Source organism: Macaca fascicularis, chromosome 6, assembly GCF_037993035.2.
Source record: "Macaca fascicularis isolate 582-1 chromosome 6, T2T-MFA8v1.1".
NCBI lineage: Eukaryota > Metazoa > Chordata > Mammalia > Primates > Cercopithecidae > Macaca > Macaca fascicularis.
The window spans coordinates 118,634,528-118,662,016 of NC_088380.1; the positions used below are offsets into that span (position 1 = coordinate 118,634,528).

The 27,489-nt window shown below is 39.3% G+C and overlaps 1 protein-coding gene across 7 annotated transcripts in view; it reads right to left on the reverse strand.

Moving 5' to 3' along the window:
* EPB41L4A (erythrocyte membrane protein band 4.1 like 4A) overlaps positions 1-27,489 on the reverse strand; it is a 255,842-nt gene that overhangs the window by 56,283 nt on the left and 172,070 nt on the right. For all 7 annotated transcript variants that reach the window (XR_010587555.1, XR_012414006.1, XM_045394097.2 and 4 more), the window contains 3 exons: positions 22,941-23,032; positions 21,880-21,957; positions 16,875-16,996 (listed from right to left, as the gene is read on the reverse strand). Coding sequence is in view for 5 of the 7 variants with exons in the window: in XM_045394097.2 (XP_045250032.1) it covers positions 16,875-16,996; positions 21,880-21,957; positions 22,941-23,032 (292 nt within the window). In the remaining 2 variants the exon portion in view is untranslated. The remainder of the gene's footprint in view (positions 1-16,874; positions 16,997-21,879; positions 21,958-22,940; positions 23,033-27,489) is intronic.

A 27,489-nucleotide genomic window follows, 5' to 3' on the forward strand; every position in this document is an offset into this window, starting at 1 on the left:
TAGCTCGAGAGTTTGAGGTTACAATAAGCCATGATCACACCACTGCACTCCAGCCTGGTGACAGAGACCCCATTTCTTAAAACACAAAAAATGTTTCTGTCTTCTAAAGTTCCAAGAGTGATATTTAAGCAGTTGCCTCTTTACTAGAAATACATAGACTTTGTAGACACCAATTTTGCTACAGAAAGATCAAACAAGGCATTCTAAACTGCAAAGCTGGAGGGCAGATTATAAAGAATGGGTGTGGAGGAGAAAGATGCTAGGAAAACATGTCTACGCATGAAAGATCCCCTCCCGAGTTGTTCTGCTTCCAATTTCCTCTTCCCTGACCCAGTACTCTCCTGGATCCCTCTCCTTTTGTCATTACCAAAATGATAATTTGGGGCTGAGTGCACATAAAGGCACTTAGTCCTCTACTCTTCCCCCAGAGCTAGAGAGGCACACACAGGGTGTGGAGTTAGTCATAGACAGTGTGGGTCAGAATGCCAGGTTCAAATACAAGAAAGGGATTTGTCAGGCTGGGAAGGCATCTGCTTATTCCCTTACACCCTCAAAGGAGTAGGATGAGAGAGTTCTATCTGAAGACTTGTAATCTACACCAGCGTGGAAAGACTGCCAAATGTGGCAACAGCAGAGGGTGCACATTGTTCCTTCAAGCCCTCTTGGACCCAGAAACACCACCTATCTATGAATGGTCAGCTGGAATCAAGAGGTGTCGCAACTCACTTGGATATCAAGTTTTTCTTCCTGTGATACCAGTTTGAGGGAAGAGAGTTGAGTGATCACTCACATCCTTCTTAGTGGTACTCCTGGTACCCTCTCCTCCAATCCTCTATCAGGGCCACACAGCCTACTGACACACACCAAACATTCTCCAGCCATCTCTCAAGCTCCACAATTTATGCTTGCTTGGTCTAGCGCAGGTGGATAGTTCCATACCTAACCTAAAGCTGGTTCTGTCTCAGAGGAGACAGTGCTAGAACACTACTTTTGAGGTTTTTATTTGATGCAATTTTAACAGTAAATAAAATAAATGTAAATATAAACTAAGCATACTTGTATATCAAGATTGTTTTTAAAATGCTTATTTAGCTAAGGCAAAATGGGGAAGTTTTTTGTCTACTTCTGTGTTTGAGCTTATCTCAAGGACTCTGTGGTGATTTAATTTTATTTTATGCAAGCGCCCACTAGAAGAATTTTGAAAAACAATGAACCTTTGTGCTTGTTTCAAAATGATATCTAAAACTTTTCATCAAAAGTTTAAATAGTACCAAAGGATGTAATTTGAAGTATAAATATTGACATTAAAAAATAGAACTGTTTCATGACTCCCAAAATGTATCCCATGTAATAAAATGCCATACCAATTCGTTGTGTCATCCATTTTAAAAATATATGAAACGAGTTGTTTAGCAGTTAATAAATTTCATCACATTCTTTTTTCTCTTTGTATTTGCATTTCAATTCTATTTCACCTACAAAATTTATCCCTAGTATGTTTTGTGTTTGAAAGTTGACATGGTTTGGCTGTGTCCCCACTCAAATCTCATCTTGAATTGTAATCCCCGGTGGGAAGTGACTTAATCATGGGGGTGGTTCCACCATGCTGTTGTCATGATAGTGAGTGAATTCTCACAAGATCTGATGGTTTTATAAGCATCTGGCATTTCCCCTGCTGGCACGCATTCTCTCTCCTGCCACCCTGTGAAAACGTGCCTTCTGCCATGATTCTAAGTTTCCTGAGGCCTCCCCAGCCAAGTGGAACTGTGAGTCTTTTAAACCTCTTTTTAAAATAAATTTCCCAGTCTCAGGTATTTCTTCATAGCAGTGTGAGAATGAACTAATATAAAAGTTTTCATTATCACCTTATCATACTTCTCTACAACTAAATATAGAAATAAAATGTTTACTTCCCATGACCATACATAAAGCTGTAAGTGTTAAAAATTTCTTCTGAACTAAGTTATTATAATTAGTAGCAGTATATTAGTATACCATACTAATGCTGATAGATTATTAAATATAAAAAGTAAATTTTTTATTGGAAAGCATTTTTTTTTTTGAGACAGAGTCTCACTCTGTTGCCCAGGCTGGAGTGCAGTAGAGCAATCTTGGCTCACTGCAACATCTGCCTTCTGAGTTCAAGTGATTCTCTTGTCTCAGCCTCCCAAGTAGCTGGGACTACAGATGCCCACCACCACACCCAGCTAATTTTTGTATTTTTAGTAGAGATGGGGTTTCACCATGTTGGCCAGGCTGGTCTTGAACTCCTGACCTTAAGTGATCCACCCACCTCGGCCTCCCAAAGTGCTGGGATTACAGGCGTCAGCCACTGTCCCCTGCCAGAAAGCAATTTTTAATGAGGTAAAAAGAGGTCGTTTTATTTCCCTAATGATTACATGTATCAAATCCATCTATGAATGTTACTTTTTGCTAGAATGAAACAGTTTAGAAACAAGTCTATTCCTACTTTTATTTTGATTTTTGATGTTGTGAACCCATTTTCAGAATAAACAGAGGTGTATGTAATGTATTCTGTTATAAAGATATCACCACTGTGTCAAAGAACTTCTAAGGAGTTAGCTATCTAACAGTGATATATTATCCAAAATTATTCTGAATGTTCTACCAAGTGACAAATCCACTGGGTCCTCCTTCAATTTTGTTGCAAGTCAAAATGAGAAAATGACTTAGGAAAGTATATGTCACTTGATAATTAGAGTCATTTACCTTCCCAACACCAACCCAGGAGGTTCAATGTTTATGGACAAAGCAGTCTAATAGATTCCAGATGGAGGAAAGGGCTCTTTTCTTTTGCAAAGTGGAAGAAGGTCCATGCACAAGGGCAGGCTGGAGAGAAGAACCAGTATGTATACTACCACAGGAATATGGCTTTTAGAAAAGAGAATCTTGAAATTGATTCAATGAAAACTACCTGTGCCCACGTACATCTTAGAAAGCCTGTGTGTTGCCCTCCCCACCTGACTCAGATCAGGACATGCTACCCCAAACTATAACACCTTGGCATTTGAGAAAATAGCAGAAGCAAGAAAGCCCCTCTTATCTCCCAACCCTCAGTCATTTTCTCCTGAAACAGGTCGAAAACCTAGAAGGTCACTCTCTGACCTCCCTACTTTCTCCTCCTGATGTGATGGATATCCTGCTTTACCCAGAGGGAGGGGATATCACACAGGTAAACCAAGAAAAATCCAAACAAACAATCTTTGCTAAGCCCCCCTCCAGGTTATTACCATTAGAATACACTCTTTTGTCCTCTAGTCATACTTCTGTTTGTCCATGAAAATACACAGATCTCACATCTTTGTGTCTTCATTTCCAAAGGCTCTCATATACATAAAACTTATATTAAACAAAGTTATACACTTTTCTCTTGTTAATCTTTTGTTATAGAGACCTCATCCATGAACTTAGTGATAAGTGAGGAAAAGTTACTACTTTTTCTCCCCTACACAACCCACCCTAGAAGTTGCACACACCAGCCTGAAATCTACTGCCTTAATTCACCTGTACATTAAAACCCTCTTCTTTTGCAATAGCACCATGGACTGCTTCTAGCCATAAGCAAATTATCCTTCTGGACACTTACAACTCTGTCAGTGCTCCACTCTATACCACTTGATATGTCCTGCCTACATTCCAGCATTGCTTCTCTAGTCTTGCAAAGCAGTTGGTTAAGTGCACAAGGTTGAAAGTCCAACAAACTTAGATTTATTTCTCAGCTCTGTCAATTTACCCATTGTAAATTGATCCTGTGATCTTGGCCAAGTTATTGAACTACTCTGGGCCACAGTTTTCTCATGTGTAAAATGGAAACACCACCACTTATATAATGCACAGCTGGATTAAATTACACAATTTATATAAAGCCTTTAGCACTGTGTTTGGAATTTAGTAAGTGCTAAATAACCGACTGCTGTGTTATTTGTATATGACTTAGCGCCTACAGATTAGGGGCCAAGCTTTATTCCATTTTCTGTGCTCTATAAAACAGGGTCTTATGCCAAGAGGTGCCCAATAAATTCTTGTTGAATAAGGAGGAAAAGAAAAAAGGTGTCATTTATGGTAACTCACTAAAGCTGTGATTTTAACTTGAATATATAATAGGCCTTTCGTTTTGCTTGCTTTTCTGATTTTCGTAGCTATGTTTGGAATGCTAAACACTCCCAAGAAGACTGAAAACGTTAACTTTTTAGAGAAAATCTAACCAGACTTGCCATATATTAATAAATCTTTTACAGATGGAAAAGAAGCCTAAGTTTCAAGTCAGAATAGAAAAGGATGCCAACAAAGGCTAACAGCCTTGAACATACACCTGACTATATGACCTACCTAATGCTCCTTGCAATTAACAGTTACCGCCTTTCCCTCTCTCTCTTGGCTAGGTAAGATGCCCCAAATAACTTAAACATTTTCTTTTAAAAATGGCTTAAAGTAAAAGCAGGCTGACTCTGACTCTATTAATGAGCAGAATGTGTGGTCTTCTCAAGAATATCTGCTGAAAACAAGTTAAATCTACTGAAGAAATCACACATAGGGGAAAAAAACAGAGGGTGTATATTTTCAAATCACTCCAGACCTTTCACCTTTTTTATCTTCCATTTACTTTCCAAGCATGTACCGTAGTATCCCAAAGACCTGGGTTAGGATCCTGGCTCTGCGCTTACTGCCTGTGTAGTCTCAAACAAGTACTTAATGTTTCTGAGCCTCAGTTTCCTCATAAGATCAGACTACCAACCATCTTCCTCAGGGGGATACTGAAAGGGTTATACCCAGTAATGTTATCCACTGTTTTCATGCAAGGAAATCAGCTCAAATTAGAAAGAAATTCATGGTAAATGCACAACAGGATTTCACAGACTTGAATTCACAGCTACTAAGCCTCCCTTCCCCTCTCTTCTCAAAGCTGTGTGATTCTCAGTGAGTCAACTCCATTCTTCTTTCTCTGCAAACCAGCTTTTCTGTTCAAAGCTGTAGCTGGTACCTGGACCGTAATGCAGCCCCAAAAGGCTTGGTTGTCCCCAGCTAAGTGACTCATCTTCTGGACTCCATGTCATCTTCTCTGGAGAAGGAATCTGGGCGGTTTCCTCAGAGGCCCCATTCTTACCCCAAGAGAGAAGAGAGTAGCAAGTCCACTGTTACAGAGGGCTGTTCCTCCGCCCCTTCTGGACTCCTGCTCCAGAGACCAGCACAGTGCCAGCGTTCCAAGGGCCAAGGAGGGCACCTGCTCCACAAGTGGAAGTAGTTTCTTTCTTTCTGTTTTTGAGACGGAGTCTCACTCACTCTGTCTCCCAGGCTGGAGAGCACTGGCGCAATCTCGGTTTGCAACCGCTGCCTCCCGGGTTCAAGCGATTCTTGTGCCTCAGTCTCCCAAGTAGCTGGGACTACAGGTACACACCAACCACGCCCAGCTAGCTTTTGTATTTTTAGTAGAGACAGGATTTCGTCATGTTGGCCAGGCTGGTCTTGAACTCCTGACCTCAGGTGATCTGCCTGCCTCGGCCTCCCAAAGTGCTGGGATTATAGGAATAAGCGACCGTGCCTGGCCAGAAGTAGTTTCTTTCTTCTTTACCTCACCTATCTCTCCCTATACCTACCAAAATAACCCTGAACTCTGAAAACCCCCAAAATCTTTAACATTGATATCAATAAGTAATAAGTAATTTATGGCCAAACAGAGCCATAAAAAATGAATCCCAGAGTTTTCAAAGTCTGAAGAAAATACTGGTATAGAAACCATCACCTCAGATAAATGAATTCTGATAGTAAAGCAAAGATGTGGAATCCTCAGACACAATCTACTCAGGAATATCTATCCCCAAAACAGAATCCCAAACCGCTGACAGACACACCCTCCAGCCCCAACCTGTGAAGAAGAGGTGAGGTAAGAAAACATGTAAATTTGCCCAATGTGTTAGTAAAATCAGGAATTGCAACAACAAATGACTGCCAAGGTAGAGCCAGTTCCCACTGCTGACTTCCAAAAGAACAGGCAGGTTCAAGAAAGGACTAGTCTAAGGTTGTGTTCACACACAACTCCAAGGCAGAGACAAAGCTATGCAAAACCTTTCTAAGAAAGAATGCCTTCTTTTTATTTTTACCCAGAAAGACAGCACCTTTTAACTATGAGTTAACCAAAGAGACCAAATCTCATATTCCTCTGGTCTATTTGGACTAAAAATATTTTTTAAACTGTATTAGAACCAAGATTAAAATTAGTTTTATTCAATTTGTCAATAACAGTTTCATTTGAACTTTAACTCTTTTCTTTTGAGACGGCGTCTTACTCTGTCACCCAGACTGGAGTACAGTGGTGCGATCTCAGCTCACTGCAACCTCCACCTCCCAGGTTCAAGCGACTCTTTTGCCTCAGCCTCCTGAGTAGCTGAGATTACAGGCACCTGCCACTGTGTCTGGCTAATTTTTGTATTTTTAGTAGAGACGGGGTTTCACCATGTTGGCCAGGCTGGGCTTGAACTCCTGACCTCGTGATCCACCCGCCTCAGCCTCCCAAAGTGCTGGGATTACAGGTGTGAGCCACCGTGCCCAGCCTAAGATGTTTTAAAGAATTGGCTAGAAGGTTTTTCCGAAGACAAAAAGTACTGTGTATTTCCAATGACAAAACTACATTTTATAATCTGGGAAAATCTTTTTCACAACTTTGCAAGACTTTTGAAGTGGTAAAAACCATATACTTTTTTCAAACAACTTTCTAAAATTCCATTGTATCTATTTTTCATATTTGGTCCTTCTAACTCTGTGGGCAGGTAAGTCAGAGAGAATAAAAGAATTTTAGAAAGAGGAGGAATCTTTAAAGCTTACATACCCAATTCTTTAATTTTATGGATAAAGGGATGAAAGCTGAGAATGCTGAATGACAAGCTACAGGTCACAACCAAGGCAGACCAGGAATTCAGAGCTACTCAAATCAGGTACGACTTTCACACTCTTTTTTTTAAGCTCCCCTACCACCCCACTGGTCACTTCTCAATTCAATGGCTTAAATAATCAGTTAAGAGGCAACTTAAGTATCCCTCAGAGCAGAGGTTCTTAGAAAGGAGAGAGGGAGGGACCACAGACTTGGACCATAACTCAGTCCATGGTCTAATTCTGATCTGTCAACTTGGAAAAGGAGAGTCACAATTACACTTTTGCCAAAATGAAGTTAACTCCACTTTATTTCCAGAAGTCATCTCCATAACCACCGATATAACAATTCTAGCTCAGAATGTCTTGTTCTAACCCCTTTGTATGAAAATTCATACTAACTTCTTCCTTTTTCCGACCCAGAATAAACAAACAAAAACTTCACAATACCCATCAAAGGCCGGATAGACGTGAGAGCTATTACTGTGTTACTATCTTTTCCCAGTTTCTTTACCCTCTCTTTTCCCAAACATTCCTCCTTGCTAAGTGATTCTCATCCAGACACCTCCACATTCTAGAATTTGCTACACTTGCAAATCATCACTTCTTTGGGCGAAAAACACAAAGTGTCCTCTACTTCATTTAATCCAAAGACTCCTTATACCATGAGTCTTCCTCATGAAATGGAGCACCCTCTGGCTTGAGGACCTACATGCAATCTTCTGTACTTTCATCCTGGACTCATGCCCCTCTCCGTGAAGACTCTGGTTTTGTCTGCTACAACACAGGAGAAATTCCTAACATTTGAGTTTTGTACAATTGACCTTATATTGTTCTGTTACTTTCTCTGTAAATCATAATGATCTAGGCTAAGAACTGTCTCAACTCTGAGCTTATTGAGAATGTCTCTATTGGAAACATGGATGAGCATTTGTGAACTTCATGCATTCACGACAGTTATCTGCAGGGCTTTTGAAAAGTGCTTGGTAAAAATTCAAACGAAAATAAATCTCTCTCTCACTGCCAATCCCCATTCTCTCAGAAACCCTTCCCAAAGGCCACTACTGTTACTAGTTTCTAATGTATCCTGCCTGCAAGTATTATCTGTATGTATCCTTTCCCACCCCATTTGTCTTTGTATATAATGGTAACACATTAAATACTACCGGGCCCCTCTGCTTCTCTGCCCCCATCATTTATATACTATATCCTGGAGATCATTTCCTATCTGCACATACAAATGTATCACATTCTTTTTTAGTCTTTCCTCTCTATATTGTGGACTATAACTGACCTGTGTTCGTATCTCAGCTTTGTGACTCTGTACAAGTCTCGGCCTCTGCTTTCTCACCTAAACATTGAGAATTACAGCATCTTCTAGAAGAGTAAGATACTATCTGCAGTGTCTACACAGTGCCAGGCACACGGTGATGCTCATTGATTAGTCCTGGCGTTTCTCTCCTTTGGTGGGCTCCTCATGGGACCTGGCCTTTCACAGTAGATACTGTGGGACTATGGAATCAGATGGACACAAGCTCCAATCCTGCTCTCAGGTTTCTTGTAACAGAGACATGGTATTTCATGTGTAGCAGAGGCTGGGGAACACACATTACTTTATTAGGCCAGTTTCCTTCTAATGGATATTTAGGTAGTTTCCAGTCTCTGTGATGACAAACAACACAGGAGTAGTTCTGCTGATATTATAGAAGTGACGTATTTGATCTAGTATCTTCCTGGACCAACTCAGAGATTGGGGACTTGCTTTTGAATTTCCTGATCCAGAGCCACAGCTTCTGTGTGCTCCTCATTCAACAATTTTGCTTCCCCTCTGGGAGCCCTTTCAGCTTTGCCTTTTCTTTGTCTTCTCTGTTCCTATTGTCTGTTTAACATGAAAAATGCATTCGAGTAGGCCTGGCAGCTAATTACTTCAAATAGGGGAAACCACCTTACACAGAAGATGGAACGATTAACCGCATGAACTTGAAAATTATTGCGCAGTGTCATCACTGTTAATGAACACACTGTAAGAAGCATGCATTCTTTCCAATTCATAGTTACAGAAAATCCCAAGAGGGCTGGAAAGCAGTGAAGATTTGAGGTGGGAAGGAGAAGAGGGTAGAGATGTTGGTGTAAAAAAAAAAAAAAAAATCAGAGAAGAAAAATGACTTGAACAAATACTAGATGATTTCATTCATATGAAGTACCTTAAGTAGTCAAAATCATAGAAACGAAGTAGAAAGACGATTACCAAGAGCTGGGGGGAGCAGGAAGGGGTAATCGGTGTTTAGGGAGTATAGTTTCAGAGTCATAAGATGAAAACACTCTAGAGATTGGTTGTACAACAATGTGAATATATTTAATACTATTGAACTTACTCTTAAAATGCTTAAGATGGTAAATTTAATGTTATGGTTTCATCACAGTGAAAAAAAAGGCTTGGACTAAATGCTACTCTGAAGAGTAGGAACATAGTAAGAAAAGACACCTCCTAACTCTGTGATCCTGATACTGCTCCCAACAGCTGCTCTGGGGTGCTAAAATCTGTAGGCAGGCACGACAGAAGAAAGCTTCATGTAGTAAGCTCTGACTGGCCCAGTTCTTCACACTTGATTTATACTGAATCTTCTGGATTTAAGTGAGAGTGTCCAATTTCCTTTCCAAGCCCCTCTCACTGTACTTGAATGGCCTCTCCTTACCCCTCACTCTCAAAAGCCCACAGCACCTCAACATAATGACATCATCCTTTATATATGAAGTTGATGCCATTACAGCAAATGTACCTCAAACATTGACAGATGGATTCACAGTGGTCCCCACTGTGAATAGAAAGACATCCTTTTGGTTTAGGAGAAGGAAACTAAAGTATACCAAGTTCTGACAAGATACTCAGCCCATTTCAGACACATCCCCAAGACAGCAACCCATCTGACAGATGAAGAAAGCAAGCCTCAGGCTGGCTAAGTGACTTTATAATATTATACGTCTAGTACATGGATTACTGAAGCTGAACCAGCATGTACCAGGATCCAGCTTACTGGATCACACTGATACATCCGTCTCTATTCAGATAACTCACCTTTCCTCTGCCTTCAAAACATCGATTTGACTGCCACAAGCCACACTGAGGTTCTGCTGACTTGCATCTGACACGATGCGCCAATCAGAGGAAGCATTTGATAAAAAATTATTGTTTTGACATTGCTATTTCTTCGCAGCCCAGAGCTATACTTCATCAAATGAAACTGTACTTCATTGTATCAAAGCATTTCTCTGTCTCCGCTGCTTTGACTGCACCCACCTTGGGTCAACAATAGATGGTGGTCAGCTACCCTCAGGCGAATCATTCACTATGGGGGGGTCCAGAGCTGTGTGGCACCATCATCCCCTGGAGTTGGCCCACTGACCTACTAACTACAACGTGCTCATGTCTGGAGTCATGAAGTATTTGAATCAAACATAGTGGTGATTGCTTAGGATGCTGCAGAAACACAGTGTGAGCCCCAGGGCAGATGGAGTCATCCGTCACATGGTGGATCAACCACTTACACCAGCTCTGTCAAGGAGAGTTTCCAGGCAGGCAGCCCTCAAGCCCAAATCTGTCCATCGGAAATGTTTAATTTAGCACACAGAGCCTTTTTTAAATGAAATTAATTGCCAGTATTTCAAATTCTAGGAAGTTCACATAAATACCCAGATTTTGTACTTCTCTTGAAACACTGGAAGATACGTCAACACTAGGTCCACTCTGCTGCACAGAAACAACTGGCTTGCTCCAAGCAGTAAGTAGCTGTCCTCTTGCACACTGTGCACAAACCATCCTCTCAGAAATCATTTTCACAACCCTTTACATGCTCTGTTTGCAGCCCCTTCCACAGGGCAAGAATGGGAATGCCAAAAATGTCATCTTATCTTGCTTTTCAATAGTTCAAAGATTATGCTGCAAGTATTTGTGTGTTCAGTGAGATATTTTTAAGAACTTAAAATGCTGCATCAGATAATCAAAGTCTTGTGTATCCATCACAAATGGCTTCAACCATTACTCTTCCTATAGCTAATTATGAATTATACCCAAATATTCTGTCTTTATTGCCTACTTACAGCAGAGACTATCTCCTTTGACAGGAATCCAACTGTGTGAGTTGCCAAGAACTTGTCAGACAGAGGGTTGTACCAGGAGGGCATTCTTTCCTCCTGCCGTCCCTTTTCTGGCTTTACCCAAGCTCCTCTGAGGCAGTTTAGACTTGCAGGAATGCTCTGGCTGCCTGCCCTGGTGCTGACCTCCTCTGGGTGGGGAAGCAGGCTGCTGGGTGCAGGGCACTTGACTCTGGAATGTACTTCCTCATAAAGGTGCCAGGGCCTGCACTTGGTGAATTGTAAACACAATGGCTTTTTAGCTGCCAGGGTATTTATTACTCTTAATTGAGAGGTGAATAAACATGCTTTTTAAACTTACAGAGAACTGGGAGGCAAGTTAAGGGGACTAGTCATCTAGTTTGATTGAATTACTTTAACTTCGAAATTTAAAAAACAAGGATCTAAAGTAAAAACTCATTTAGTATAAATTAATGATACAAACTAACAAAAGTAATAACCTCCATCATGACTTTTTAAAAAATTATATACAAATGTTTTGTGTTTTTTGAAACACACCATATTTATTCATCTGCATATTTTCTGTGACTGCTATTGTGTTATAAATGGCAGAGGTGAATAGTTACATCAGAAACCACATGGCCTGCAAAGCCTAAAATATTATCTGGCCCTTCGTGAAAAATGTTTCCCTATTCCTACTCCACTAAATAACTCTTGTGGGTTTTTTTTGTTTGTTTGTTTTATTTATTTACTTTTATTTCAATGGTTTTAGGGGAGCAGGTGGTTTTTGGTTACACGGATAAGTTCTTTAGTGGTGATTTCTGAGATTTTGGTGCACCCATCACCCAAGCAGTATACACCGTACACAATGTGTAGTCTTTTATCCCTCACCCCCTCGTACCCTTCCACCCAAATCCCGAAAGTCCATTACATCATTTGTATGCCTTTGTGTCCTCATAGCTCAGCTCCCACTTAAAAATGAGAACATATAATATTTGGTTTTCCATTCCTGAGTTACTTCACTTAGAGTAACGGTCTCCAGGTCAGGCACTGTGGCTCACGGCTGTACTCCCAGCACTTTGGGAGGCCAAGGCAGGCGGATCGTGAGGCCAGGAGATCGAGACCATCCTGGCTAACATGGTGAAACTTCGTCTCTACTAAAAATACAAAAAATTAGCTGGGCATGGTGGCGGGCACCTGTAGTCCCAACTACTCAGGAAGCTGAGGTAAGAGAATGGCATGAACCCGGGAGGTGGAGCTTGGAGCTTGCCATGAGCCAAGATCGCGCCACTGCACCCCAGTCTGGGCAACAGAGCGAGACTCTGTCTCAAAAAAAAGAAAAAAAAAAAAGAGTAACAGTCTCCAACCTGATCCAGGTTGCCTCGAACACCATTATTTTTGTTCCTTTTTATGGCTGAGTAGTATTCTATGGTATACATATTAATATAAACACCACATTTTCTTTATCCACTTGTTGGTTGATGGGCATTTAGGCTGGTTCCATACTTCTGCAAATACAAATTGTGCCATTATAAACATCATGTGCCAACTGTCTTTCTTATATAATGACTTCTTTTCCTCTGGGCAGATACCCAGTAATGGGATTGCTGGATCAAATGGTAGTTCTACTTTTAGTTCTTTAAGGAATTTCCATGCTATTTTTCCATAGTAGTTATTCTAGTTTACATTCCAACCAGCAGTATAAAAGTGTTACTTTTCACCACATCCACACCAACATCTATTATTTTTTAATTTTTTAATTATGGTCATTCTTGCAGGAGTAAAGCGGTATCTCATTGTGGTTTTGATATGCAACTTCCTGATAATTAGTGATGTTGAGCATGTTTTCACATGTTTGTTGGCCATTTGTACACCCTCTTTTGAAAATAGTCTATTCGTGTCCTTTGCCCACTTTTTGATGGGATTATTCTTTTTTTGTTGTTGTTGCTGATTTCAGTTCCTCGTAGATTCTGGATATTAGTCCTTTGTTGGATGCAAAGTTTGTGAATATTTTCTCCCAGTCTGTAGGCTGATTGTTTACTCTGATCATTTCCTTTGCTGTGCAGAAGCTTTTTAGTTTAATTAGGTCCTATCTATTTGTTTTTGTTCTTGTTGCATTTGTTTTTGGGTTCTTAGCTATGAACAGCTTTGCCTAAGCCAACATCTAGAAGAGTTTTACCAATGTTATCTTCTAGAATTTTTATGGTTTCAGGTTGCAGTGAACTAAGATTGGACCACTGTACTCCAACCTGGGCGGCACAGTGAGACTCCGTCTCAAGAAAAAAAGAGAAGTCAGGACAAAAGCAATTAAAAAATCAGAGTGAAAGGTGGTCTCAGCAAAGTCAGATTTTAACACAGTATTGTTTAATCCTCTTTTTAGAATAAAAATGATGAATAGACACCACTGTTTAAAATATATAAAGTCATCAATGCTTAAAGATATCACTACAATAATATTCACTTTAGAGCTATTTATGGTTTTCAAATTTTGAAACAGCTTAAATATCCAAGAATTAAAGATTGGTTGAATTGTCGCATCTCTATATCTACACAGTAGAAAATCATACATATATTAAAATGGCATTGTTGAGGAACATTTAAAGACTTAGAACATATCCATGAGGTATTATTAAATAAGAAAAGCAAGTTGAAAACTCACAATTTTACCACTTGTGTGAAAAAGATATACAACTGACCGAAAGGCTATATAATACAGTGCTACTACAAGGAGAATGAAGTTGAATATGAAAGGGGTTTTCTTTCTTTTTGGGAGAGAAGATTCTAAGTTTTCTAAATTTTAAAAAATAAGCATGTATTTTTATAATAATAAAAGCATAATACAGTCTACATTTTTAAAAGATCCACCTGCCAGGCACAGTGACTCACACCTGTAATCCTAACATTTTTGGAGGTCAAGATGTAAAGATCGCTTGAGGCTGGGAGTTTGAGACTAGCCTAAACAACACAGCAAGATCCCATCTCTACAAAAAATAAAAGATTAAAAAACATTAGCTGGGAGTGGTGCTGTGTGCCTGGAATCCCAGCTACACAGAAGGCTGAGGTGGGAGGATTGCTTGAGCCATGAGTTCGAAGCTACAGTGAGCTATGGCCACAATACTGCATTCCAGACTGGGTGACAATGTGAGACCTTGTCTCAAAAAAAAAAAAAAAAAAAAAGAGAGAGAGAGATCCACCTGATGCTGGGAGGCTGTCCTCCAAAAAAGGCTGGGCTGTGCATTAGGGGGACAAGCTTACAACAAATCCTAGACTTCCTTCGTCTTCTGCTGCCCATGTGTAAGTAACACATAAGCTTCATGTAATTTGTTGCATATGAGCGTGTTCTCTCTTAATGGACTCAAACAAGTCGGTAACCAATGCCCAGTAAACTTACTCCACAGTAGTTTTAGCCAAACTGCCTTTTACGTCTTAGTTTCCTCATTAGCTGAAGGGAGGTAACAATAATAGTGATGTGGCAAGGTAATCTATTGCAAATTTAGTCATGTTTTATTCTTGTCAGTAGAACCACCAGAAAGAACTTTATTTTCTCCCAGCCCAACAAGAGGAAGGGAACTACAGTCAGACTTAATTTGACCTTAGAAGTATTAAGTCAGGTGATATTCTTACACACAGGAATGGCAGAATAAATTCATACACTTTTCTTCATAGGCTTGGCAAAAGGATTAACTGAAATGATAGACATTATAATGCTATGTCAATTTTCACACAATGTTCAGATGTTAATATTGTTACTAAAACTTTCATTTACTTCCTATTAATGTGCTAGACCCAAGAGACCTGGGCTCCTGCACCAGCCATACCTCTGAATAATTGCTAGAATCACATCTTCCTCATCCATAAAATGGATGTACTCTTTCCCTTGCCCCACCTCACAGGGTGAGGCTCAAACAAGATAATATCTGTGAAAGGACACTGGAGAGTGTTACACAAGGGTGATCTACAAGCAAGCCACAAACTAACGTCAGCGATATTACTTCACAGTAAAATTCTGTGAGCAACGAGCACTGAACATGGATTAAAGCTGATTGATTAGGTGGTTTTATTAAAGACACAGTGTCTTCATTAAACAAAAAAATCTGAATAACCCAAATGTCTATCAACAGTAGAATGAATAAATTGTCAAACACTAGAATACTCAGCAAGAAAAGGAACATGCTTTAGTACACACTGTATGTAATGTTGGCAGGAACAATCAAGACACAAAAAAACACATACTATGATCCATTCATATAATGTTAAAAACAGGCAAAACAAACTAATTTGTTCAGGAAACACTGACAAATTATAACGAAAAGAAAGGAATGGGCCGGGCGTGGTGGCTCATGCCTGTAATCCCAGCACTTTGGGAGGCCGAGGCGGGTGGATCACGAGGTCAGGAGATCGAGACCATCCTGGCTAACACGGTGAAACCCCGTCTCTACTAAAAATACAAAAAATTAGCCGGGCGTGGTGGCGGGCGCCTGTAGTCCCAGCCACTCAGGAGACTGAGGCAAGAGAATGGCGTGAATCAGGGAGGCGGAGGTGGCAGTGAGCAGAGATCACTCCATTGCACTCCAGCCTGGGCGACAGAGCGAGACTCCATCTCAAAAAAAAAAGAAAGGAATGAAATTACCACAAAGGCAAACAGAAGTTTCCTCTAACTGAGGGGAGGAAATGGTTATCAGAGAAACACCCATGTGGCACTTTGGGGATGCAGGCTAGATTAAACTTTGTATGTGTGTACACACATATGTATACATGTATGTATATGTCCATAAGTATATATATTTTATTTATATACTTTCCATACATATATTATGTTGCATAATAAAAGGCCAATAATAACAAGAAACCAACTGGATTCTGTACAAATGAAGCTCAAATTAAGTTACCTCAATAGTGTTCCTGTTTTTAAATTTGTATTTTTAATAGATAGGGGCCTCACTTTGTTGCTCAGGCTATACTGAAACTCCCAGGTTCAAGTGAGCCTTCTGCCTTAGCCTCTTGAGTATCTAGGATGACAGCCTCACCACCATGCCCAAAAGTGCTGGGTTTTTTGTTGTTTTTTTTTAAGACTCTTGCTAAGAGCTTTTTCAATTTCAACTCAAATACATCAAACTAAGAAATTATTCAGTTTAGCATTTTGTCTTGTGTGGTTTTTGTCTGTTTAAGAGACAGGGTCTCAGTCTATCACCCAGGCTGGAGTGTAGTGGCATGATCATAGCTCACTGTAACCTTGAATTCTTGGGCTCCAGCCATCCTCCTGCTTCAGCCTCCCAAAGCACTGACATTACAGGCATGAGCCATTGTGCCCAGCCAATATTTTATTTAAAATAAAACCCCTTCAAAAAGAAAGTATGGAGCCAGGCATGGTGGTTCATGCCTGTAATCCTAGCACTTTGGTAGGCTGAAGAGAGACGATCACTTGAGCCCAAGAGTTTGAGAACACCCTGGGCAACACAGTGAGACCCTGTCTCCATAAAATAAAATAAAGTAAAATAACCAGGCATGGTAGTACGTGCCTATAGTCCCAGCTACCTGGGAGGCTGAGGTCGGAAGATCACTTGGACCCAGGAGGTCGAGGCAGCAGTGAGCTATAATCATGCCACTGCACTCCAGCCTGGTGACAGAGCAAGATTATAACTCAAAAAAAGAAAAAAAAGAAAGTATAGTCATTAAGCAGGTCATGGTGATTCAAGATGACTATTTGTCTTCTTAATAATTACTGTCTGCTTGAACATTTCCAAGATCAAAATTGAAATTTCTAATATTAGAAAATTTTAATATTAGAAATTTCAGTAGAAAGACTATAGAGTTATAGACATCACTGAGTATATCTTACACTATCAGCCTAAAGAGAAACAAGGTTACATAGATAACTCAGGGGAGCCATGGCTTACCGGTTGGCTGTGTTTGTGCTATTCGCTTAGGGTAAGTCTTGCTTCGACTTCTCGTCACATTCTGATCAGGCCGGGGAAGTTGAATAGAAAGATCTCGGCTCATTTGCAAAGCTGTCCTGCCACTTGAAAGTGCAACATTTTGATTAGCAAAGGTAAAACCACACAGCCACAAAATTAAACAGATCATTCAGAACATCTGCCAAATATGGAGAGAAGAAAAAACACACAGACTCACTGGTTTTAAAATGATTCTCATTGCAATAGTGATCAAGGGAGTGGTTATGAAATTCTAGGAGGAGATTTACATTAGATAGAAGGAAAATCTTTCAGAGGAGGAAACAGGAAGAAAGGATTTATTAAAGGAGGAGTTCGATTTCCGTAGAATGATGGGCTAGAAATAAAGGTTGCTGATAGTCTTTAAGGTCACTAAATAATACAGAAATTAAGTTGGGCTAAACTGTGGAAGGGCAATGATTCCACATGAGCTCCATGTTGCACTCACACAGCAGGTTGTAAAGCATCCCCCACAGGACCACTCAGTAGAATTTTATTCTGGACTCTGCCATGGCACAATTAGCCATTTACTTGCCCACCTCGCCTGGGCCAGATCAAGTGTCCAGGAAGACTGAAAGCAGGCCTAGAACCCCATGCAAAGCACTGCTGCCCTGCAGATTCCATGCGGATTCCAGGGCAGCTTTCCCTGGGGCTGGGTCAAACTTCTCAAGTAATTTTCCCAAGGAATCATGTGATTTAGTTTGCTGGATTTCAGTGAACATTCATCTTACTAACAATTTATTCCGCAACTGCTAAATTTGAGCAACTGAATGGCCCTGGCTTTCACGCAGGAAAATATCATTTAGGTACAGGAAAATCACATTTCTACAAGTCTAGTTTGATTCACCACAAGTACAGCCATCTATGAGAAGAAAAAAGTCTTTTAAGGGCCCCAAATCCTATTTATTTTACATTTACAGGATAAATACAGGTGAGTATCTCCCCCAAAAAACAGATTAAACAGACTTAAAATTCATCTTTCACGTGTTTCTGTGGAAGTTTCTCCTCCTCACTACCTCCTCTGCCTTTATTAAAAATGAAGATGCCTACAATCCTCATAAAAATGAATCTGCATTAGGCTAAGCTGGGACGTGTGGTATCAGCTACCAGGGGAATAAAGATGCCAGGGCGCATCCATGATGGTACTTCACGTTCAATAACAGTTCATGGAAATGCGGGAGGGGAGAGAAGCAAACTGACAGATTTTCTTTTGCTTAAAATGTAACTTCTTTTAAAAAGGTACACAGATTTCCAAAAAGCTAAAATTCACATAAAGTGCAAATGTTCATTATTATCAATGGTCTGGAGTATCAAGATAAGGCCTACTTTCAACAGACTCACTATTAACAGAAAGACTTGGGCACTGTGCACTTCATCTCACAGAGGAAAAAAGTTCCCCCTAAAAATATAAACCCATATGTGAACCACTGAGGCATTTCATAATCAGATTTTATTATCCAAATTTTTCTCATGGTTTCTCTCTCGGAACAAAGGACAAATGAGAAAATCATATCGTAAGATTAGTAAGACTGAGGACCAGAAGCGTAAAGTGATTTGCCACAGGCTGTACAGGACCGAGCACTAGAACAAGCTTTCTGAACGCCAGCTGGTCAGTATGGCATAGCCTGGTGGCATGGGAGAAGGAACAGCACATGTAGCTGTTGGGTTTGAAGTTGCAAGCCCTGTTTAAAGCAAAGCTCTGCCTTTTCCTAGCTGCGTGATCTTCAGAAGGTTATTTGTAAAAATCCTTGCAGCCTTGTTTTCCTCATTTATATTTCTACTTGTTCTTACAATTTCCTGGCAGAAGTATTCTTGTATAGCATCCTATTTCCTTGTAGCAGAAAGTAATTGACAAGTATAGAGATTTACAGTGTAAGGTGATGAAAGTCCCTACGCATGTCTGGTGGCTCTCTGTTATGACAGGACAGAGCTTTATTTCTGTGATCAACCACTTCCCTGCTGCCTCTGGCATACACACACCCCTCTGCATGCTGGGTGGCAGTGCCAGCAGGCCCTGTGGCCTCTAAATGAGATAGAAAGAAAAGAACAAGAGTAGAAATACTCAGGTTCAAAGTCCTAGCTTTGCCACTTACTGCTTAGGGACCCTTAATTACTTTACTTTTGGAGGCTCCAATTTCTCATCTATATAAAGGGGGATATGAAACCTCTTTGGCAGGTCATTGTGTGGATTAAATAAAGCTGCACATGTGAAAGCAACAGACACAAAGGAGGTTCTTATGAGAACTTGGTCTCTCTTCCATGCTTCATAGAATGTGAAATCTCATGACAGCTCCTGTGAGTTAAGTTCTACAAGGAGGATCTGGGTTCCCAGGGGAGTTTCTAAGCCCTCCTTCTCAATTCTCGAGTGTAAATTCTACACAGCTCATTAATTCATCAAAACTAGGAGCACCCCACAAAGTTAATGACAGGTAAAGGCAAGGTTAATTTGTAAGGGGCTCAGGGAAGATAGCAATGTATAACAAAATGTTTAATCAAAGATTTCTATTTCAGATTATTGGTCTCTGGTAATAAAACAACAACAACAACAAAAAGTATTAGAACATCAGATTTCAGCTCAGCCTTTCCACACAAATTTAATTTTTAATCTTAATTGTCCCATATCACTAAAAAAGTCCAATTTTTCCCTTAAGTAAGCACTAGTTTTCCCAAAAAGTGCCACTGTCCTTGGCATTTTGCAAGACCTAATATGCAAGAGAGAGTAAAGACTAGAACTCTTGTCTTCCTCCATCACACACATGTACATGCACAACCACAAAGACACTAACACACCACTATAAACACATACACAATTACACACACAAACACACCGAGACACCTGCATTCATACACTGCAGCCACTTGTTAGGCTGTTCTTTATACCCTATTATTTAAAAGCCTGCAGGGTGAAAAGAGGAGAATGTGATTCCAGAGCTCTGCTTTCATTCCAGGATATCTCTGGAATGTCTCAAGAAAGTGGCAGGCATATTGTGCTGGTTAAACTCCGGTTGCTTGCCCTCTTTTGACAATAAACAGTCTGTATGCTAATGACCCCCCAGCAATCAGAGACTCATCCCTGCCTAAGCTCTGGGCATCGTCTTTCTTCCAAGGATGGTGCAATGTTAGTGTTTCCTACATACAGACATGTAGATTTAAGATTCATTAAGACTTACTAGGCAGTTAACATCAGCCACAAAATTAGAACAGATTTAGCATGGCCTCCAATTTTGCAAAGGTTACTTTTAATCACTTCCTTGGAAGAAATGATATTTAATATGCAAAATCCAATAACTTCCTAATAATAATTCCCAGTAGCCACAACATTTGCATTTCAATAAATTTGAGAAATCAGGTATGGCTAACTTTGTGGAAGCCAACAACAGCATATGTTAAACAGGATAATTAAAATTTTAATAGTGTGAACATTAAGACAGATGTCTTTCTACCCGCTCCATTTCAGGGACAAGGAGACATTCTCTCTATAACCCTGGTGGTGTTTTTATGCCACAACTGGAAGAACAGTCCAAATACTGACTATTACCTGCTCTTCTCAATATAAACATAAATAATACTTCCTTAAATTCTTCATAATTGTATCACCATCTACAGAACAACAGTGAAAACCTAAAGATTAAACATGAACATATCAATGAATACCTCCATGTAAATTCCAAGAATATCTATAATACCATGACACAAGTATTTTTTAGTCATGAAATGAGCAAATTTTCAACTAAATAATATGTAAAGATGAATGCACTGAATATTTAATATTCCTCACCCTTTTATTGATTATCTTTAATCTCAAATTCAAGACCCAAAAAGTACATTATAAAAGAGAATTAAAATCTAGCATAGAGGACTACTGTCCTGAAAATGCTTGCCTTGGCTTTTTTTGTACCTCCTAAGGGAGCATTTCATTCAATGATGTCTCCAATGGAACTGACAAAAGTGTTCCATCTCTGTGACTCTAGGTGGCATTTCCCCACCCTGCTTGGGTTTTACAAGGCCCGGGGACCTCCCTCATTGTTTGAATAATACTATAGCTCTTTGAAGGCAGAAGTGGGTAGGTCTGATTCTTTGTATCTGTGGGTACCGAATACCATGCCCTGCACATCACAGGCTCTCTCCATTGAACAGAATGAATTGAAACAAGACAAATTCTTTTTCAAAATATAGAACCCACTCTCATTTTTAATGCTGGTATTAGAAAAAGACATCAGCACCTGCCTAGTTGTATGACAATCAGGCTTTTTCCACAACAGGCTAACAGTTTGCCTAATGGTTATAAACATGAGCTCTGCAGTTAGAGCGCCAGAGGATGGATCCCACTGTCCTGCCTCCTAGTTGGATTACCTGGAGAAGAGACTTGACCTCTTTGAGCCTTAGTGTCCTCATACATTAATGGAGCTAATATTACAGAAGATTGATAATTAAATGAAGCAATGAATGGAAAACATGTATCACAGTACGTAGCACTTAGTAACTGCTCAATAAAGTTGAGATATAATTGCTAGCATTACTACATGCAGGCTTTATGCTACAGAAAAAACATGGTTTGATGCACAATATAAAAAGTATACATTGTATTAAATTAGGGGATCAACTGAATGTCTTAAAAACACAATTAGTTACTATTCAGAACATCAGATTGTTTCATAATCACAAAACACACATAATTAAAAATAAGTGATAACTGTATCAAAATGAATTTCTGAAGATAATAAACTTTATGATGGTCTAAAATCCCACAACACAGCTAATGCAAATGTTAAATACAATTAAATCTTGAAAATCATGTTTGTTGAGAAAGTTTTAATAAACCGTTATGCTTACAAAACACACTGGCAATGCAAGAAAAAATAAAAAATAAATCAAAAACTTCATTGAGCATAACAGCTGAATTAAGTATTTATTTACAAACACATCCCCCCAAGGAAAAAGTGTCATTTACCTGTAGCGGTGCTTATAACGTATGGATCCAAACTTGCTGAGTTTTCTTGACAGTGAATTAGATTCATTTTCTGGCATTCTAATCAATTTGTAAAAGAAAATCAGACAAAGACTCAACGTTACAGGCATTCTGGGCCACCCCTTACTCCTAACACAAACTTTATAAAGGACCCCAGCCACTTTATTAGAATACTTCTCCAACATCATGCTATTCATACTCCATGAGGATGAAACAGGGAAGAACTCAATTTTGTTTCCATTTAAAAAACAAAAACAAAAAATAAAGCTTAATGTATCACCAGCTAAATTTTTGTTTTATCTTTGCAACATAAAGACATGAAACAAGGAAAAAGTATCCCCACAATCCAAAGGTCAGTTCTCTAGTTTCATCTGACCTGACCTCCCAGGAGGACTGCATGCAGTTGCCAGCACCTTATTCATCAAGACATTCTCTTTCCTCGTTTCCCAGGATACCACACACTCTTCTGACTGCTCCTTCTCATACTCTAGACTGGCTCATCCTGGCCTGTAATGTCGGGAGGGGCCACCAAGCTCAGTCCTTGGAGTTCTGCTTCTCTCTCCACTGTTTCCACTGGTGACCTCATCCAGCCACTTCTGTAAATACCTACTTAAGTGACATCATCAACTTTGGTCTTTCCAGTGAGCCTTGTATACCCAACTGCCTTATCACATTTCTACCTATACGGCTGATAGGCTGTTAAAATTAATTATGCACAGAACACTCCATTTCCACCAATACTACATAGGTGCTAATAATGGCTGCACATTTTACATAAACCTAAAAATATTACCTCGATCCTTTCTTGTAGTATCAAAGATATAACTGTATCTTTGCGTATAAGTACCTATGTGTATATACATGTACACATGCATGAATATATGTGTGCATGTTTGTATTAATATAATCCAGAGAATTAGGAATTGAGAAAATTAATAAAAGGGAAAAAATTCCAAATTTGTTTGTAGACAGAATTCCTTTTATAAAAACAAATTCCATTTTCATTTATTAAAACAACAAACAAAATTTTTACATCAATTTACCTAAAAAATGTATGATGTTCCACACTGCACTTCCAGAGATGCTTGCAAGCAGTTTTACTTCGAGCTTCAAAAAAGAATGAGGTTTCATTACACTAAGAGAGAAAGAGAGAGAGAGAATATGAATAATGACCAGGGAAGGAAGATAGCATTCTTCAAGTAACAGCTCCCTTTAGGTAACAAAAATTCAAGCAGAGAGATTATTGAAAATATATAAAGAATAATTGTCTCTTGATAACTATTTTTGGAGAAGTGCATTAAAATCACCTTCCATCAATTAAAATGTTATATATTTCCATTTAAATCTTAAAGCACCTTTATTACCTACTTTTACATTGCCCCATGACGATAGACAGTTTGGACAGTGGCGGTGAAATACTATAAAATCTCCCTCATAAACAGCCACTAATACAGGAAAAGCACAGACCATGTGAAATCAAAACCCAATCAAAAGAAGATGCCCATAAATCCAGTCCTTAAGTGTATTACTTTCAGGGATGAACAAGTCACACATAAAGCAATGAGTAAAGAACCTCAGGAAGAACCACCAGAAGGAGTGAACAACCCAGCAGCATCATCTGGAAAATTAAATAACGTCTCTGATGCCATAGTTCTCCATTCTACATCAAGTTACTGAGTGGATCAAATTAAACAATATGCATATGTACAGTATCATATAATAGGTGTATAATACATGTTAATTATTTTAATCCAGTAGTTACTTGATTCTTTATATTTAATATGTAAGAAATAAAACAACATTGAAGGTACAAATCAGCCCTCTATATCCAAAGGTTCCACATATGCAGATTTAGCCAACTTGAATCAAAAATATTCAGAAAAAAAAAACAAATTTAAAAAGCAATAGAGCATAACAACTATTTACACAGCATGTATATTATGTGAGGAATCATAAGTAATCTAGAGATGACTTAAAGTATATGGGAAGATGTGTGCAGGTTATATGCAAATACTACACCATTTATATAAGGAACTTGAGCATCCTCAGACTCGGGAGGAAGGTTTCTGAAACCAATACCCTGTGGATGCTGAGGAGCAACTGTACAAGCATACCTTGGAGATACTGTGGGTTCAGCTCCAGACTACTGCAATAAAGTGAATATTGCAATAAAGTGAGTTGCACATATTTTTTGGTTTCCTAGTGCATGTAAAAGTTGTTTACACTATACTGTAGTCTATTAAGTATACAATAGCACTATGTCTTAAAAACAACAACAACATATATACCATAATTTAAAAATACTTGATTGGTGAAAAATGGTAAAAGTCATCTGAGCTTTCAGGAAGTCATAATCTTTTTGTTGATGGAAGGTACTGCCTCAATGCTGATGGCTACTGACTGACCAGGGTGGTAGTTGCTAAAGGTTAGAGTGCTGTATCAATTTCTTAAAATGAGACAACAATGAAGCTTTCTGTGTTAATGGACTCTTCCATTCAATAAAGAATTCTTTGTAGCACATGATACTGTTTGATAGCGTATGACTCACAGAAGAACTTCTTTCGGACTTGGAGTTAATCTTCTCAAACCCTACCACTTCTTTATCAATTAAGTTTGTGTAATATTTTAAATCCTTTGTTGTCATTTTAAAAATGTTCACAGCATCTTCCCCAGGAGTAGATTCCGTCTCAAGAAACCACTTTTGCTCATTCATAAGAAGCAACTCCTTATTCCTTGAAGTTTTATCATGACATTGCAGCAATTAAGTTATACCTTCAGGTTTCACTTCTAATTCTAGTTTTCTTGCTATTTCTACCACATCTGCAGTTACTTCCTTCACTGAAGTCTTGGACCCCTCAAAGTCATCATGAGGGTAGAAATCAACTTCTTTCAAACTCCTGCTAATCAGAATAATTTGACCTCCTGCCATAAATCATAAATTATTTTAAGAGCATCCAGAATGGTTAATATTTTCCAGAAGTTTTTCAATTTGCTTTGTCCAGATCCATTAGAAAAATCATTATCTATCGCATCAATAGCTTGTAAAATGTATTTCTTAATAATATTTGAAAGTCGAAGTTACCTCTTGATCCATGGGTTGCAGAAGAGATATTGTGATAGCAGGCATGAAAACAACATTAATCTCCTTGTACAATTCCATGAGAACTCTAGAGTGACTAGGCGCATTGTCGATGAACAGCAATATTTTGAAAGGAATCTTGTTTTTCTGAGCAGTAGATATCAACATTGGGTTTAATATAGTCACTAAGCCGGCCCGGGAGCGGTGGCTCACACCTGTAACCCCAGCACTTTGGGAGGCTGAGGCAGGCGGATCACTTGAGGTCAGGAGTTCAAGACCAGCCTGGCAAACATGGCAAAACCACATCTCTACTAAAAATACAGAAATTAGCCGGGTGTGGTGGCAGGTGCCTGTAATCCCAGCTACTCAGGAGGCTGAGACAGGAGAATGCCTTGAATCTGGGAGGTGGAGGTTGCAGTAAACCAAGATCATGCCACTGCATTCCAGCCTGGGTGACAAGAATGAGACTCTGTCTTGAAAAAAAAAAAAAAACATACACACACACATATGTGTGTATATATATATGTATTTTTTTCTAAGCCATCCTGTAAACAGATGGGCTGTCATCCAGGCTTTGTTGTTCCATCTATAGAGCACAGAGTACAGTTATCATCATTTGCATGGACCCCAGAATTTTCTGAATGGTAAATGAATATTGGCTTCAACTTAAAGTCAACAGCTGCAGTAGAAAAGAATAAGACAGTCAGCCTGTCCTTGGAAGCTTTAACGCAGGCATTGACTTCTCCTTATAGCTATGAAAGTCCTAGATGGCATCTTCTTCCAATAGAAGAAGGCTGTTTTGTCTCCACTGAAAATCTGTTGTTTAGTGTAGCCATTTTCATCAATAATCTTAGCTAGATCTTCTGGATTACCTGCTACAGCTTCTAAATCAGCACTTGCTGCTTCACTTTGTACTTTTTATGTTATGGAGATGGCTACTGTCCTTCAACCTCATGAACCAACGTCTGCTAGCTTCCTACTTTTATTCTGCAGTTTCCTCACCTCTCTTAAACTTCAGAGAATTGAAGAGAGTTAGAGCCTTGCTCTGGATTAGAGACTCTGGCTTAAGGGAATGCTGCAGCTTGTTGGATCTTCTATCCAGACCACTCAAACTTTCTCCAAATCAGAATAAGACTGTTTTGTTTCTTACTATTTTTGTGTTCACTAGAGTAGTTCTCCAAATTTCCTTCAAGAATTTTTTTCTTTGCATTCACAACTTGGCTAACTGGCACAAGGGGCCTAGCTTTCAGCCTATCTCACCCTTCAAGATGACTTCCTCACTAAGCTTAATCATTTCTAGCATTTGATTTCAAATCACAGATGCACAACTATTCCTTTCAGTTGAACACTTAGAGGTTATTGTAGGGTTATTAACTAACCTAATTTCAATATAACTGTGTCTTGGAAAATAGGGAGGCCTAAGGAGAGGGAGAGAGACAGGGAATGGCCAGTCTGTGAAGCAGTCAGAACATACACATCATTTATGAATTAAGATCACCATCTTACATAGATGCAGTTTATGGCACCCCAAAACAATTACAACAGTAACATCAAAGATCACTGATCACAGATCACTACTGAAGCGGCTACACTGTCCAGTGTATATACCTTGGGGTTCATTGTCATGCACTGAGAAAAAATTCAGGACATGGACACATGTGGGTAGGTTAAGGAGTGAAAAGTTTAATAGACAGAAGAAAGGAGGGAGGAAAGCAGCTCCCTGAGAAAGACAAAGAGACATCTGAAAAAGGGGGGAGGCCATGGACCACAGCAGATTTTATAGGCAGGCTGGAGAAGGCGGTGCTTAATTCATGTAGGGCTCACAGAATGGCTTCATCAGATATGATGTCTACATAGTGCGCAGGGAAGGCTGGTCACCCTACCCTAATCTTCTTATGCAAATGGGCTTTCCAGTTGATCTGCGCCATTTTGTCTGCTCCTTTATAGTACGTGTGGCTGGCAGAGAAGGGAAGATGGACCCACCATTTTGAAAATATCTTGTCCTTAGCTCCTGCCAGCACCCACCTGTGCAAGCTCCTAGCTTTCAGGGTGCTCTATGTTAGAAAATGATTCGGGACTGCTTTTCATTAAAAAGAAAAGCCTTACCGAGGAGGACTCCCATGCCCATGTTATCTACCTAAGTAATTCCTTCTTAGCTCCTGTATCATTATAACATATATAATAATAATGAAAAAGTTTGAAATACTATTGCAAGAATTACCAAAATGTGACACAGTGACACGAAGTGAGCATATGCTGTTGGAAAAAAGCTACCAACAGATTGACAGGGTTGCCACAAATCTTCAATTTGTAAAAAAAACACAGTATCTGCAAAGCACAATAAAGTGAAGTGCAAAAAAACAAGATATGCCTGTAATTCTAATTTTGCAGAAAATACTACTTATATTTTAAGTAACTGAATAGAAAACTAAGCAAAACACAATATGAGTGCTAACATAATAAACCACAAGCTCTGTGAAGTTATATACTTGCTAATTTAATTTCAAAGCTAC